Source organism: Ursus arctos, unplaced genomic scaffold (assembly GCF_023065955.2).
Source record: "Ursus arctos isolate Adak ecotype North America unplaced genomic scaffold, UrsArc2.0 scaffold_34, whole genome shotgun sequence".
NCBI lineage: Eukaryota > Metazoa > Chordata > Mammalia > Carnivora > Ursidae > Ursus > Ursus arctos.
Window position 1 is genome coordinate 17164375 of NW_026623030.1, and position 16824 is coordinate 17181198.

The 16824-nt window shown below is 45.9% G+C and overlaps 1 protein-coding gene across 4 annotated transcripts in view; it reads right to left on the reverse strand.

Moving 5' to 3' along the window:
- The window catches only part of SUDS3 (SDS3 homolog, SIN3A corepressor complex component), a 337068-nt gene extending 320475 nt beyond the window's left edge, over positions 1-16593 (reverse strand). For all 4 annotated transcript variants that reach the window (XR_006411240.3, XM_048221637.2, XM_044389895.3 and 1 more), the window contains exons 1-6: positions 16276-16593; positions 14316-14385; positions 11898-11953; positions 10287-10358; positions 7353-7372; positions 5926-6082 (exon numbers count right to left, since the gene is read on the reverse strand). Coding sequence is in view for 3 of the 4 variants with exons in the window: in XM_048221637.2 (XP_048077594.1) it covers positions 5926-6082; positions 7353-7372; positions 10287-10358; positions 11898-11953; positions 14316-14385; positions 16276-16417 (517 nt within the window). In the remaining variant the exon portion in view is untranslated. The remainder of the gene's footprint in view (positions 1-5925; positions 6083-7352; positions 7373-10286; positions 10359-11897; positions 11954-14315; positions 14386-16275) is intronic.
- Positions 16594-16824: the final 231 nt, after the last annotated feature.

The following is a 16824-nucleotide window of genomic DNA, read 5'->3' on the forward strand; positions in this document are numbered from 1 at the left end:
CATATAAATAAATAAAATCTTTAAAAAAAGAGAGAGAGAAATGGCTCACCCTCTGCGGAGCTGGTGTGCTTCTCCAGTGACTTACTGGCCACCAGGTGTGAATCCCTACTGCAGCTGTGACCTAAGGCGGGCTACCTAAACACTCTGTCTCAACTTTCATCTATAAAATGGAATTATCGTAATACTTCCCCCACAGGATGCTGGGAGGGTTACAGGAGATGATACCAGTAAAGCCCTAAACACAGCGCTGGGTGAGCAAGAGTTCAATCGATGCTAGTTTTTATTATCGCATCTGCAGCCAGGTAAACACTATACAAATATCTTTTTAACAAGTCAAGGTGCAAACAGCTGAATGAAGTTACATCTTCAACAACAACCAATGTCAGCTGTGAGGCTTTGCAACATTCACGCCTAATTCGGAAAACAAGATGTGAAGGGAGTTCACCCAACCCAAAGACTGCTAGAGAAAGAGCACCTAGCATGTGAACATCACGGAATGTTCTGTCCACCAAAGACAATGGCCCAGTGTGCACTGTCGTCTGGGCTGCCAAGTAAGGCAGGTGGGGCGGGTGGGCAATACGTAATGGAAGTAAGCCAAGTAAAGGCACAGCTGAGAGAATGTGGGAATAACCCAGTCTAATCATGGCCAATAAGCTCAGAAAGTCGTAGCTGCATCACTCATAGATCAGAAAATACAATCGAATTCTTCTTATGAAATAGTGAAAATCGATCTATTTTATTAGCCTAGTCACCACAATAACCTAATAAATTTTCATCCAAAAGACGACTTCAGCAGAAGGAAGGTGTTCTGAAAATGCCTCTGAAATGTACTGGCCTGTCCCCACCACCATCCAGGAGAGAAGGAGTGGGGAACAGGCCTGGCCAGTGGTCCAGGTGGAAGATGGGACTCGTGGGGAAGACCAACATGTAAACATCACAGCCCCAAAACTACACAGCAGATTACCTACTCCACTCCCTTTGCTCCAACCTCCTGATGTCGATTTTTCACAGAGGGAAAGGATATCTGACTACGTGGGTCTGAATCCACCTAGAAGTTCCACGCCTCGTGAGAAGCAAGAGGCTGGAAGTCCGAGTTTATAACATCAGGGTCCTTGGAGTTTGGCCAGCGAGAGTCCCAAGGGGCTCAGTCTGGGTCCAGCACAAAAAACAAACTTCCGGAGGTGACACCCAGACCTTGGAGCATGGCACCCCTGTAGAAGGCACTCGAGTGGGAAATCAGTCTGCCTTGCAGACGAGCCCAACACAACTCGGACTTAAATCAGAAAGCCTCTCAGAAAACCTAGAACCCTTCATGGGTTTGCTTCTGTGGGGATAGTATCTGCGATCCAACCGAACACCAAACACACCAGTGGCCGGGGGCGGGGGGGCGGGGGGGGAGGTGGTACGAGGGATGGGACAGGAAACAGAAACACTGAACGAGCGCTCCTTTCCGAACCACCTCGTGTATGTGACAAGAGCACAAATCCTCCTGCTCTGCTCCCGGGGAATGCCAGCAGGAACGGCCACACCCGACAGACACAGGCACTCTCCAGGTAGCACTGGGCATGCTGGCTAAGAAATGGGAGTGCAGGCTCAATCCGTGCTGGGCAGAGCCACTACAGCACCGTCCCTATGGAGACATATTCCTGATAACATTAATTACCTGCAATTACCATACAATTAGCACTTCCCTGCTGGCCTTGGGTTCCACACTTCTCTGGGCCTAGTCATTCACTCCAACACAAATGCAGTAAAAGCTTCATATGAACGTACTTTACTCAGACCAACCCATACTTGTTTAGCTACTGAGAAAATATCAGTTGCAGTGACTCAAAGGAGCATCCTTAAGAAAAAGAATGTTGGGGCGCCTGGGTGGCTAGGTCAGTTGAGCATCTGACTCTGGGTTTCAGCTCAGGTCATGAGATCAGAGCCCTGAGCTGCGCTCCGTGCTCAGCGGGAGTCTGCTTAAGTTTCTCTCCCTCTGCTCCTCCCCTACCCCCCAACACTGGTTTGCACTCTCATAAAAAAAAAAAAAAAAAAAAAAAAAGCCACTGCAGAGTGACCACTGTAGCAGATTGGCAATGACCCCCAAACCAGGAGCAGTACAACACGGGGCGAGCCTAGAGGCCCAGAGCAAAGCCCAGGACACCCATGCCCCTCTCTAATGGGTTGGCAGGCTCATCAGCATCAGGAATGGACACTGCGGGTGCCTGTGGGAGGTGCATTGGGGGAGGTGAGAGAAGAAGGAAGGTCAGGTCTTCAGTGACCAACCAGGGTAGGAACCAAGGGCCCCAGCTCCCTCAGGCAAAAAGCTGTCCAGAGAATAAGGATGGTGCTGAGAGAGTGAACCTCCTCTGTACTCTGGAACACCTGGATTCCACAAGGGCAGCACCAGCAAAGACCATCTAGTGAAAAGCCCGCTCCACCCAAAATCCAGGTCACCTCTTTCCTTCTCCCCACCCAGACACTTGTGTGGGGCCTCCTCTCCTTGCCTGGACTTCCAAGGTTCCTGCTCACTGGCACCTGCTCCTCGTTGTGGGAAACCATGCCTGCATCAGTACAACCACAGAGACCTCGGCAAGGTTTTACAATCAGTAAAAACAAGCTGAGAAATCTTCACCTTCATTTAGGAGCACGCTCTGTGGACACCGCCTTACACTGGGCAAGATAAAGAGGCTGTGCCAGTCACGTAACGACCAAAATATAAGCTCCTTGAGGACACACACCTTACCTATTAGCCTCATTTTATGAATCACTCAGTACCACACGAATCCACAGAATTTCCATGATAGATAGCATCATGTGGTGGTTAAGACCAATTCTGCCTTACACACTATCACGCTGAGGCACTTTGAGCAAATGCCTCCGTTCCTCTGAGGCTGCTGTGCCACGTCAAGTCAAAGGACATCACAACTTCCCAATCCCTCAGTGCTTACTGTGTGTGCCAGCGGCTCTTTCAAGCACTTTATAGGCACTGTCTCACCCCATCTTTGCACCAAACCTCCAAAGTAGATTTTACCATCTCCCTCCTAAATGAGAAAACCCCACCATAGAACCAAGTTCATGACAGCGCCAGGATTCATCCACATCTATCAGCCTAACGAGGCAGTTCTAACATTTTTATGTAATACCTGGCTCGATGTAAGTACTCAGGAAACAGTCCTTTAGCATTATATTTTGATATTATAATTTTGATTTTAATATTATAAATACTCATGGCTCCAGCTATGAATCCACTTATCTTCTAAAGGAAACTCACAGTAGCTGCCACAGGGGCCTGAGGCTTGGAAGATGCGCCGGTGAGGCAAAATTTACAAAAGAAAATGAAGTAGTGGTTGGTGGACTGCTGAGACAAAAGAGAAGAGGCAAGTATCCTCAAGACAGGGAGAGGACAAATGGATGAAAAATGATAAAGCTCCCACACATTAAGTTCTCATTGATTATCTGGGTTACTTATCACCGTGGCCTCAACTGCAGAGAAAACTCACACTCAGGTCATTCCACCTCCACCCTCACTACTCAAAGTGTGGTCCAGCCAACAGCATCGGCAGCCCCTGGGAGGTGGTTAGAAATGCAACATCACAGGCTCCACCCCAGACCCACTGAAGCAGAAGCTGCACGTCATCGAGACCCCCAGCTGACTCCCGCACACACCCAAGCTGGGGGAGCACTGATCAGTAATTCATCCTGGTCTCCTTACCGACAGTACACCTTTCTACCTGCATAACCCATTGTCCTAAGTTCTTCTCAAGCGGTGTGGGCAGTGGAGAGAACCTCCCAATAACTCCCACAGTGTCTGCAAATGCTTTCAGTCCCGCTCGGACAAAGCAGGTCACTTGATCTTCTCATTCCCAACGGGTTATTTGGTCTGAGTGTCCCATTGGCCTCTAATTCCAATGTTGTTTTTCAAGAGATCTTCACGTTGAACCAGAAGAGGAGATTTTAAGAAATATCTTTTCCGGGCAGAGCAGATATTGGGCATCAATCCACAAAGGTGAAATAAGTCACTCAATGAGAGGAATGAAATCAGGCCTTTAATCCAGGACCATAGCAGCACCATCTGTGGAAACGCTAATTATCCTTCTAGCTCCACTGCCTTTTCTTCCGACATTCTATCATTACCTTGGCACAGCTTTCCATACCAAGGGTACCAAATGGCTTGAGGAAGGACATCGGTACCTTTAATGCCCATGGCTAGCTTTAAGCACTTGTATAATCTATTTTACTGCGTTACAAATGACTTCCCTGCATTTATTTGTCTTTTCTACCCTGGCAGGCTCAGCCTCTAGTCACTGGGGATGCCTCCTGTCCCAGTTAAGATTCAGGCTGCAAAGCGGCCTGGCCAAACAATGTCTATTGCTTGTCAATAATCAGGATGCCAAATCACAGGTAAGGTGATGATATCCCTCCCTGCAGATGGAAAGGGAGCAGCTATAAACGGACAATATTTCCCACTAGCCTAATGAAGACTCCTGAACATCTGGTGGCTCTAGCAGAGAGCGATGAGGCATCAATGCCAGAAACAGCCACCATCAAAGAAAACGGTGTACAGGTCAGAAAGCAGGCCGGCAGACTGGTACCGAACAAGGCAGCACAGTGCTAGCAGTCTAATCAACAAAGCGTGGCCACAAGAACAAGATGGTGCTGTCTGAAAACGCTATTTTAGCATCCACTCTCACCAAAAAAACATTTCTGAGCCGCTTTCAGAGGCCTTCAAGGAATTAATTCCTTCTGCCAAGTCTTTCAAAAAGAGAGATATCAGAAGAGAGATTTTCAAGAATCAGATCCCCCACTTCAAACACACCACATTCTCATAGGTCTATCATGGGGATTGGGCTAGAAGTTTACGTTAACCAAAGGCCCATGTTGGGTCACAGCACCAGAAATACCGAAGAGGAAATACCATTTAACTGTTACTTTTAAAGTCCACCCCCAGGAACTTCACGTGAAAACAATGCATCTCTCATGGACCTCTACTAAAATTAGATATGCCAGAGCTCCAGCACCTCCTGTACATGATAAGAGGGAAATCCGGGGGTGTGCAGAAGGCATGCGCTTACACATCCAGGTGACAAACTCACCACTGACTTGTCTTGCAATATTCGCTGACAGAAATTTTGCCAAGTTCCAAAATATCTAGTTCAAGCCACTTCCCGCTCTGTATCCTTCTAGGATTCATCAGTCTACATATGGCAACAGAACAGTCAGCCCATATTGCTTCTCCCTTAAACTTGCCTACATCCTGCTGAGTTCCCGTATGCGGATTACTAAAAACTAGAAGGCAAGGGAGGGACTGGCACAGAGTCTAATGTAACTTTACTACCTTTACAGGAAACTAGTTCAGTTTAGCTTACTCCTGCCAAATTTGTACCTACTGTCTGAAATGTTCACAGTAACACCTGGGGAAGGGATCTAAGAGCATAGATGATATAGTCAAACGCCTTTGTTCTCATATCTAGGTCAAAGGAAGACAATGCCTTTTCTATAATTAAGGCAGACTGAAAAAGAAGCAGAGAGATTCCCACCACCACAGAGGGACTTGGGTAAGTCATCCATGAATGGCAGCTGACCCAGGAACTAAATGAAATAAAGCATAAGCCAGCAGCTGCAGCCAGGACTAAAGGTCTACCATTTACTGAACACCTGTTACACGCAGGGCACTGTGCCAGGCACTCACATCTCTGACCACAATCCTGTAAGACAAGGTCTGATCAGCCCTATTTTATAGAGGGGGGAAAAAGGCTCAGAGATGTTCAGTGGCTTGACCAAAGTCACACAGCCAATACCAGACAGAGCAAGAACTCTGAGCCTTCGTGTCAAAGCCCACCCTCCTTCCAGCTGGCTCTGCTTGGACAAGGAACTGAGGTAAGAGAGAGGAGGTCCTGCCCAGGGCTCCCGGGACCCTGCTCTGGGGGGCTTTCATACCTCCTGTCAGCTCCATCGTCAGCTTTTCATTTTCGATCATTTTCTTCTTCTCTTCTAGCTCAGCGATCAGGTTCTCTTTCAGCTCTACCTTCTTGTCTTCAAATTCTTTCACCGCTGCCTTCTTTTCTTTAATGTAGTTTCTCTCCACCTGTTCAGTCTGAGGAAAGGAGAAAACACAGGCTAAGGCTCCATTAAGACCCTCGCAGCCAGGGCTCCAACTGCAAGTTTGGCTCTACACTCAAGAGCCCAGAAAACACCTTTATGAGAAATGTGGGATAGCGGCACTCACATGCGCACTGACAGTAACGGGATGTCTGGGAGCAAGTTTCCCAACGAATGCATAAAATTGAACCATAGGACTTCTGCTTGTTTTTACAAGCATACCCGCCTTGCTACTCAGTATTTCCTCTCTTCCACCTCTTACACTGCACGGCTTCCATGCTAAAATGAAACTTAAGATTCTCAAAGACAAACTCTTTTAAAGCCCCAATTTCGAAGGAAAATAGTACATTCCGGATGAAATACCTACATTCAAAATTAATTGCAATTACAAAATACTGAGTTGAGATGACCCAAGTTACTGTATTTGTTGATAAAGATCAACTAGAGCAGAAGGTCATCTATTAGGTACCTGAACCCTCAAGTACTCGAACATTGAAATAATGCTAAATAAAAAGGTGTTCCTTTTTTAAATCTGACCATCGTATTAAGTGAAGAACAAGGGAGCTTACGGTGGGCTACAGCTGTGGATCACATAATCCTGCGGGCTGTGACTCTATGTGTTGCACTGACTTCAGTGGTAAAACGGTTTCTGATAACGTGCTCTGTTAAAGCATGACCTTCTCACGCTCGTGTGTGGCTCTGATAAAGGCAGGACTCCCCCCACACATACACACTAGCCACCCCAGGAAGCGATCATCATCCAAGATTCAGGCTCCCATCTCTGTACCACAGCACTGTGCTTCAAAAAGAAACAACACTCAGATGTCCGCTGAAGGAAAGGAAAAATGTTATATCTGTCTTTCCTACTGACCAAGACAGCTTTGGCTATAAAACTGAACCACTGAGCCAATTCAGAGACTGGGCTGTGTCAAGGACCAACATAACAAATCACTAGACCGTTATAATTCAGAGACACTCCCAGATGGCTTTAACGTGAGATAGAAGTCAACAAGAAAGCAGTGAGGGGTGAGTATCCCCTAGTCCCCTGTGATAATCTGAGGCTGCCCACTCTACAAATGAAGAGATGGCAATTTCTAAATTAAGACCCAAAATGTCCTTTAGTCAAACAGAACAGTGATGAAGGCTTGCAGCTGGGGGCTTCTTAACTGTCCATTTGGTGACAAAAGAAAAGATTCTCTGGATTGGGAGAGGAAGATTCCAGCCTCAGAAAGGGCCTGCAAACCCAGAAGATCCAAGGTACTTACTTCCAGCTGGAGGAAGAGTTCTGAAAGAGATAAAACATGCAATTAGATTCGCTAGGCTGTGTCACCTTTCTCGACAGTGATGGTAGGACTCATTTAGAGGCAGTAATTACTTTCTGAAAGCATGGTTACACAGAGCAAATGTTTCCATCAGTAAAGTGTTGATATACATGAAAGGGAAGGATGGAAGAAGCACTCATGTCTAGTTAAAATTTGGCCCTGAATAGAATCACTTCCGGCAGTTCTGCCCAAGGGCAAAAGCAAGCAGCAGAAACCAAACTACCCTGGCAAAATAAAACTGAAAGTTATCCCTTCTTTCACTCAGTACATACCCTCCAACAGTTCTACAGCGTAGGATGAGTCCAGAAGGAACAACGCAACTACTCCAGAAGCAGAGTCAACATTGATGTTTTTAAAGCATGTGTGAAGGACTGTGTGTGGCAAGGAAGGATATTCCTGGAGAACTCAGAGGGCAGAGGTTCTGAGCCCCCCCCAGGGCATTCTTCACAAGCCACCAAGACCCCACAGATGGCTGCACCTCCATGGCAACGCCCTCTGGGTCTGACTGCAATTCCAAGCTTCAGATCTAAAATAGCCTTTCCTAAGGACCCTTCACTCACCAACCGCCTCTCAGACACATCCAAGTATCCACTGGTGAGCAGTCAACAGCTTATTTATCACCCACCCTGTGCAGGCAATTAACAACTGTTTACCCAGCAGCTCCCCCCACCACTAGATTATAAGCCTCTCTATAGAGCCAGCCCTTTGAACAAAACAGGTCCATGGCATCTCATCTTTCCTGGGTGACAGTGGGGCTGCTGCCTACGTCACAAAGATTGCTGGTGAACCAACAACTCCAGGAGGCGCTGTTTACATTTTACCATGGTATCCTTCACAAATGTGATAAAGCCTATGGATCTCTTTCCCTCTAAAACAGCATATACGCACATCCACATATAATTTCATAAAATTCTGAGTTTCAGGACTTCAGATTAAGAATTCAGATCTCAATTAACAGATGTTGAATAAGAAAATTTAACTGAGGAGGGGTGCCTGGCTGGCTCATCAGTGGAACATAGGACTCTTAATCTTGGGGTTTTGAGTTCAAGCCCCACGTTAGGCATGGAGCCTACTTAAAAAAAGAAAAGAAAAGAAAAGAAAAGAAAATTTAACTGAGAAAAGAACAAGCCATTCATTATTTTCTAACACCCCCCCAACCCCCCAGAAGCCCTGATCACTCTTGCCTTGAGAATGGCTGAGCACATGAGCCCAGGCACATCCAGGCCAACACGCTCACTCCTATGAGTGCCTTAGATGCACAAACGAACTTGACGCATTGACTGTGCCATTCTCAGAAATCACCCCTGCACCAAGTCAAACTGGCAATCAGTTCTCAGAGCTGCTAGTTATTGAGTTACAACAGCCAGGCACCAACACAACCAGAACAGGTGGGTTAGCTCTGCAAGAATGTGCTCTTTAAGGCTCAAGCTGGGACTGACTTAGGAGTTGTTCTGCATTCGTACCTGGGGGGCAGGGGAGAGCAACGTTTCTGAAAGAACACGTGAGGACAGGAAAGAGAGCAGAACTAAGGAAAACCACGCAATACTCATGCTGCAGTTCTAGCTGCAGAAAAATGGCTCATGTCAATTAGATTTCCTTACCTGCATCTTAAACCAGTTCTGTGAGGTATTCGTACTCCCCCCTGCAGATGGGGAACTTGAGGCTCCAAGAGCAAAACCTGCTTACAGGCACAAGATCTAAGGTGCAGAGAGAAGATCTAAACCTAGGACCTCACCCCTCCACAGTGCACCTCCTTTCCCTGCTAGAGGGGAACACTGGGAAGAAGGCAGGGGATTTCACAGACGTCCCAAGGAGTGCCTCAGGAACTCACATCGCAGTGGGGGTAAACTCAGGGGCAGGCGGGATGTGGGTGGGCAGAAGGCTAATGACTATTACTTCCATCTTCCCAGGGCCTCCCACGCCCTTCAGCTCCCTTTCTACTTGTTGGTGTACACAGGACATCTACTGCCCAGAGGAGGGAAAAGTTCCACCAACAGGAGCTGGGAAGACACCGGATCAGAAACCGAGAGGACAGCAGCCTGAGCAGTGGCCCCCAGACCTCATCTGAAAACCCAGCATTACTTTGACCACTGCAGGAACAGGCACCATGCCAGCGCTCAAAATGCTGGCTGACAAGGAGCTTCCAAATCGAACAGTTACGAAACATTTCCTGTAAGTCCAGTAATCTGTGTTAATACACTTCGAACAATCATCACATCTTACTTTTTGCATGATTATTTACCTCAGAATGTTCCTTAACTTTTTCCGCGTTTGGATGTCTTTTATCAATGAAATCGCACATTTGCTTAAGTCAAGGACAGTGTGTTCCACTATTTCATGTTGCTCAGAGCTTGGATGTAGCAGGTGCTCGACAAATTCTTACTCAGGATACATTTACTGTGTACAACAAACCAAAGCATCCTCTTCCCCTAAATGCTTATAACACTCAAGGGGAAAAACAAGAGAACACCTCTTCCTCCCTGAGCAGAGGATTCAAGAACAAACTTCAAGCAAGAGTGAAACAAGCTACAATTCTTTCCCTTTGTAGCTCCTCTGATGGTCCATTCAGGCAGCCATGCACATGCGAGAAAGAATGCGCAAGACTGCTTACCCTGGGGGCACCAGGGAGCATAACTGCACGGAGCCACAACTAGTAAGCTCAACTAAAGATCATTCACAGGCCACTGGAAAAAAGATGAGTCAGTTTTATACAACTGTGGCTTTGGAGCCTCTCTTCCCTAAACTTTTCCCTCCTCCATATCTGAGAATATATGCACTGCAATTTAGATGACACCTCTTACGGCCACATTACATTGATGACCAGCAAAAGCAAGAACACCTAAAGATCATTTACTCCCACCTAAGACAGAGCCTCACCTGCATTTCGGATCCTCTCTTTGTACTGCTGATCTAGTTTTTTCATCCTCTTCTGATATTCCTGTAATGTACCTGATTTTGAGATTTACAAAATAAAACGTTACTTTGAAGATCAATCCGCTCTACATTTCAGTTCCTAAAATTGTTTAGCACCAGCAGGAACTATTTCAATACCATCAGAGTAAATAAAACACAAACCAGGGAAAGGCACGAGCAAACAGAGCTAACTGGACTCTGGTTCTCAACCAAGGCCCAGAGCAGAAATCCCCCCACCTAGTGGATTAAGACTCTCTAGCAAGTGACGGGGAGTAGAAAGGCACAGGCCTCCTCAAGTGATTCTGATCACCTGCTGCTCCAGTTTGAGTCAACGGGCCTCCCGTTTCTGAGAAAAGCTCATTCTCAGTAAGGCCCAGATCTCTGCAACAGTGAAAATGTCCTAGGTTTCACTGTCCAACATGGGAGCCACTAGTCATACGTAGCTACTGAGCACCTGAAATGGAGCAAGTGCAACTGAGGAACTGAATTATTAATATTTAATTAAATTTAAATAGATATGCACAGCCAGTGACAATTCTGAACAGCTCAGGTATAGATTTTCACCAAATGTCTACTCATGTCATTGCTTTCCCCAAAAGCAGCGAATTATGAGGGTCACAATTAGTGTGCAAAGTGTTTCCTGATCATAACGTATTAGTAAGGTATATTAATGGCATCTTTTTCAAAATCCCTCATTCAGCTGTGCCAGATATGCCATATACACTTGCTAGAGTGGAATGCATTTCTTTCTCTGGCAACACTTCCATTATCGTGGAAAGAAAGAAAAAAAAATAGAAATAAAACAAAGATGTGTGAATGCAACTCATGGGAACCTTTTTTCACTATTTAGCAGAAATCAGTGTCAGACGGGCTAGTTCAAGCAAAATAAGGACCTAGTGGAAAAGCTGTTCCACTGATGAGGGGGCTCTGCAAAAATAAGCCCAAGAGTTGCTGGCCACAGCTGTCCTTGAGCTCCCAGTGCATCCCACAGTGCTAGACACCCCTCAGGGGCAATCACATGGCTTCCACTTTCTGCATTTCAAAGACTGGAAAACAAATTTAAGCAAGATGAAGTGATGTGCCCAAGGTCAAATTTTCAGAAAATAGTACAGTTATGATTCAAGCCCGTGATGGCACTCGAGAGCCAATACTCTTAACCCCAGGCTGAACTGCCTTTAGCAGGAAACAGCATCGGACAAGATAGAATCCACTTTTAATTTACCAAGCAAACAACAGAGAACACAATTAAGGATAACCCACAGTTCATCAACATTTAGTTTAGAAAGAATGGTACAATTTCATGTATTCTTTGGCAACAACGTCTCTTCTAAAAAAGTCTAGCTTTAGGGGCTCACAGTGGTTTTCAGCTCATGCTCTTCAGAAGGCCATAAGTGAGGGTTCAAAAATGTTTGAAAATCACCACTTTACTGACAGCAGAAGATAGGAAAATGCATACTGGACAGCTGAAATCAGACCAAATTTTAAATCACTCCCACAGGGGAGTGAAATGCTCAGATTTCAAAGGCTTGCAATACCAAGTATATTTCGAAATGAAGGGTTAAACCACACACCTACCTTCCTGCAGTTGTTGCAACTGTCTCTTGAGAGAAGCCAGTTTATCCTGATACATCCTGTAAAGAAAAACAACGAAAGCCACACTGAAAGACAGAAACGTTGAATACTCAATTCTAAACTAATCTGCACACAGGAATTACCTGGGTTGTTATGGGAATGTCATTAATGTCTTTTAGGAGACAGAGAAAACTGAAGTCTGCCAACTGGTTTAAAATGTACCAGCAGCTAAAGGGATCAGAAAGGGACAAGGATTCTGTGTTCTTGAATCATATCCCAATTCTGTAGATTCTCCTGTGTTATCCCACCTTTAGAGATAATCAGTCTGAAATCTACAAATATGAAGACACGCAGATTTTAATAAATAAGTGACAATGATAAACAGGCAATAAAACACAAAGAAAAACTGAAAGTGTGATGCCATTTCCTTATGGATTTAGAAGCATAAATAACACACGAAAATGTAGCAAAGGCATTAAACACAGCAGCTCTTGTATCAACTCTACAATTAGATTGTAAGTTCCGAAGGAGTAAGATTATGCCTTTGGCACGTTTTTTTATGTAGACAGCATAGCTGTGTAAGCACCAAGTTAATAAACCTTCATGCCATTTTTTAAAAGAACTACTCTTTTAGGATCAGAGAAATAATAGTTATTCAGTAACAAAAGTTAAAACGCAGGATTTATTTGCAGCCCCAGCTGGATAAGAACACACAGCACACAAAAAGCAAAAGTGCCTAGATTGTCCCCCTCCCCACAGATACACATACTAAATGGATTGTAAGTCATTATACACTCTGGCAAGTTTGTTTGAATGGTGGATTCCACAAGTAAATCTTATTTCAACAGTGTTGTTGCTTCTACCTGAAAAACACCCCCAATTTTACAGTGACAAAAACAAGATTTGCAATCTGAATGAACTCTGTCCAACAAGTAACAGGCACAATAGCTTTTTGACTGCTCAAAATAAGGGCTGTAAATACATCCCAACTATTTACACAGATGAAAGAGTAGGCAGAATCTGGGAATTACACAGGAGGTCTGATTAAAAGATCAACGAGAATTCTAATGTACTCTCAACACTCACCTTGAGTCAAACAAGGCATTCAATTTTAATCAAAAATTTTTCTAGGGGCATGTTCAATTAAAATACGATCTCAAAAGAATGCTTAAACATGCCAAACAGAGGAAAGAGATGTATACAAACTGCACACAATAAGTATTTGGAACCCAGTGTATTCAATTTTCCACCACATTGAATGTGGTAAACAACGCCTTTGACTTCTGAGTCTGTCTTTGAAAGGGAATATTAACAGATTGAAAAAATAAACAAGCGAAACAAATTCAGATTCGGAAAACAGAAAGGTATGTGGAAATTGTTCAAGGTATATCAGGAAAAAGCCTGAAGAGAATAAAAATAAAAGGAAGCACAGTTTCAGGCATGAAGCTGTGAGAAAAATCACATGAATTATTAAGGTAATCTTTCTCTATTCAGCATTGGTGGGATTTAGCTGAATTACCCCTTCGGGTTCCAAAGCTTAAAAAGGATAGCAGAATTCAGAGGATGGTCACGAACCATTTGCAAATAAGACCTATAAAAAAAGGAATGTGGATCATCTAGTTTAAAGATAAAAGAATTTAAAGTCAAATCAAGATCCTCAAAATACATTCAACAATACTTTTGGGATCTATTTTATACAATCTTGCATCTGTGTTTACAATAAAAGCAAGTGGTTTTCGTTTCTCTGGGCACATTTAGAGAAGGCTTGAGCAGGGATATGTGACGAGTGGAAAGGGCACTAGAGCAGGAGACAGGAGGACTGCTCTCCAGTCCAGCTCTCTCTGAGCTTCCCAGGCAGCCAGCACACCATCAGCTCTTGGTGGGGTCACCCCATCTGAGAACCAAATAGCTACAACACACCCTTTACCCTGAGTAGTAGTTTTCACGTTTAAAAAAAAACAAAAACAACTGAGGGCCTCAGAGGGGAGGGGGGTGGGGGAATGGGATAGGCTGGTGATGGGTAGTAAGGAGGGCACGTATTGCATGGTGCACTGGGTGTTATACACAACTAATGAATCATCGAGCCTTACATCGGAAACCGGGGGTGTACTGTATGGTGACTAACATAATATAATAAAAAATTAAAAAAAAAAAAAAAACCCGAAGAAGTGGGAAACAGTCTTCTCTTGATATGTGGCCTTATTTCCCTGGGATCATTTCCCTCAAGGTTCTTCCTAGCCAACCCTCAAAATATTCTTTTAACAAGAAGACCAATTACACATGACAAATTTCAAGGGGGAAACTGCACACATACACATGGACTTTGGAAGCTCTATGGTCAAAACCATACACATAAGGTCACTATCAAGATTTCCTTGTCAACTCTGTATTCCAAACAAGAAAGGTAAGAATCATACTCACTGTTCCTTCATTTCTACATAGTCTTCTTCATCATGCTTTGCCAGGTCAGTTTCACTAGCATCTTCAGTGTCTAAGTAAAATCAGGGAAGAAAGGTTTGTTAAAATTGTAATTCATAAAGTTGGTATCACGTGATGAAGCAACACTTAAACTTCTCTAAAATGAATGGAGGCCTGTGGAAAGCCATCAGTAAAAAATATTACATAGTTACTTTAGGAAAGAAAATGCCATTTCCAACTTAGACATGACCAGACTTATGCAAAGAGCTGTGTTCATCTGAAGTGCAACCAGAGAACAGGGTGCGTGAGAGGTAGGCAGTCATGGTCAAGGCTGTTACTTCTGCAGAAGCCACACTGGCAGTTCAGGAAACGGAGCTGTGAGCGTCAGACAGGACAACTAGAGGCAGCCAGGCCTTGCTCACTTCTCCAAAATGACCTAGGACGTCCATTCTCTTCTGTTCTATGCCCAGTTTGAACAGATTTTACATCACATATGTACAAAGGAGGATCCAAACCAATAGCTGAATATTTAAAAATAATAACTGAAGTGTTTTCAAAGTTACAACTAAAGGGAGAAGAAAGGGACAAGATGATCAAACAGAAAGTGTTTCAGAACATTTTAAACATTGTTCTTAAAGTAAGTAAATAGTGGAGTGTCTACATAATTTCAACAGCCCTACTTGAGCAGGGATAAAAATCAATTTTGGCTTCGTCGCTCCCCCTTATGGGCATTAAGAGCAGTTACAAGTGTTTCACATTCAAAATCCCTGGTTAAGCCCCGTCTTCTAATGTAGTTTAACCAAACGCAACTAGTCCCTTCAACTTTATTATCTGCACATGTCAGTGCCTTTTTAAAGGCTCCTGCAGGTCCAAATCTTCACAAAGCCTTCTCCTTTCAGTCAAGGGACCTTCACTGAATCCCTGTCATATGCCAGCCACTGTACTTGGCACGTGGGGAACTGAGATGAATAAAACATATTCCTCATTCCAGCAACCAGGCCAACCTTTTGCTCTATTTTGTGCCAGGAATATTCCACCCATATACTGGTCTCTATCTCCTCTTTCTTTTCCTGTGTCCTTTCATGTTTTTTTCACCTCTCTCCTTCTCCAGTAGCTCCTGCCTCAATCCCTCCAAAACAGTCTTCCTCACACTTGCCAAACTGCCAGTTTGAAAAGCTGGGCTCTGAGAAGCAGTAATGATAACGCAAAGAACGTGGAATTGAAAACACAACACCTGGGCACCATTAAGCAAATCCCTATCTTCCCCTGTAACTGCTTCCCCAGTTTTATGAAAACATCCACTGAGTACCAGGCCAAGTACTTTATGCACATCTCATTTAATCCTCACACCTACGCTAGGAAGCCCCATTACGGACGGGGAAACTGAGCCTCGCAAGCTTAACTAACTTGTCTAAGATCACAACTCTGGGTTCAGTGAGCCAAATTTAGACCTAGATCTGGCTGATTCCAGGTCTCGTTCTTTTAAGCAACCTGAACTGCACTGCTCAAGTAGGGCTGGCTAAAGCATTTCCCCGGGGTGAAGGATCGTGGGGAGTAACTTGGGAACCTGGAAGCCAAACTGGGCTTTGCTCTGATCCTCTCCAGAACTAAAAAGGGGAGGGGTACTCAAGACACTCAATGGAAGGCTTTCTCATTCCAACCAGGAAAGACCTGAGGTTCGCCAGAGACGGTTGAGGGGAGAGGGACAGAATCTTAAAAGGACCTCCGGCTCAGACAGCAGCTCCCGAATCCCTCCTTCACGTAACTGTTAGGGTACGACGTCCCCACAGCGGCCCCGGGCCCAGCGCAGGTGGGGGTAACTTCCTGGAGCCGCGCTCCTCCCAGCGGCCCCTTCAGCCTCCCCCAGCCCGGGAGGTCGCCCCGCCCCGCTCCGTGCAGCCCACTCACTCCCTCAGCGGTTCCCACCCCTGCCCCGGGCTGCCGGGCCAGCCAGAGCATGCACCTTCATCCGACTCGCGGCCCCGGCAGCTACGCTCGTCGTCCTCGGCGCTCTCCAGCTCTTCGTCCTCCTCCGGGTAGTACTCCGGTGCCGGCGGTGCTCCAGCCGGGGCCGGAGCCGGAGCCAACAGCCCCGCGGCACTCATGTCGCCTCTGGCCGCGGCTGAGCGTGTCACCCAGCGACCGCGGCCGCGCGCTCTGCGGACTCGACGCCCGCCTAGCAGCCCCCGAGGGAGCCGCCAACTCGAGGAGCGGGAGCCGCGGGAGCCGCGGCGACCCCTTCCCCGTCTCCGCCAAGCTCCGCCCCGCGCGCCCGCGCTCGGCAACGGGGGCCTCGCGCCGGCGGCGACTTCCGGGTCGCGAGCTGCCCGAGGACCGCCTGACTCCGTCATCCTTGAGGGGATGGAGAGGCCGCCGGACGCCCCCTTCGTCTTAACCTCGGCCCTTTCATCGCCTTCTTTAAAATCCTCAACGGGTAGTGGGGAGGGGCGGAGACAATTTTTCTAGAATTAGGCAAATCCTTGGACAGGACTGGCCGCGGCTAGGACCCCGA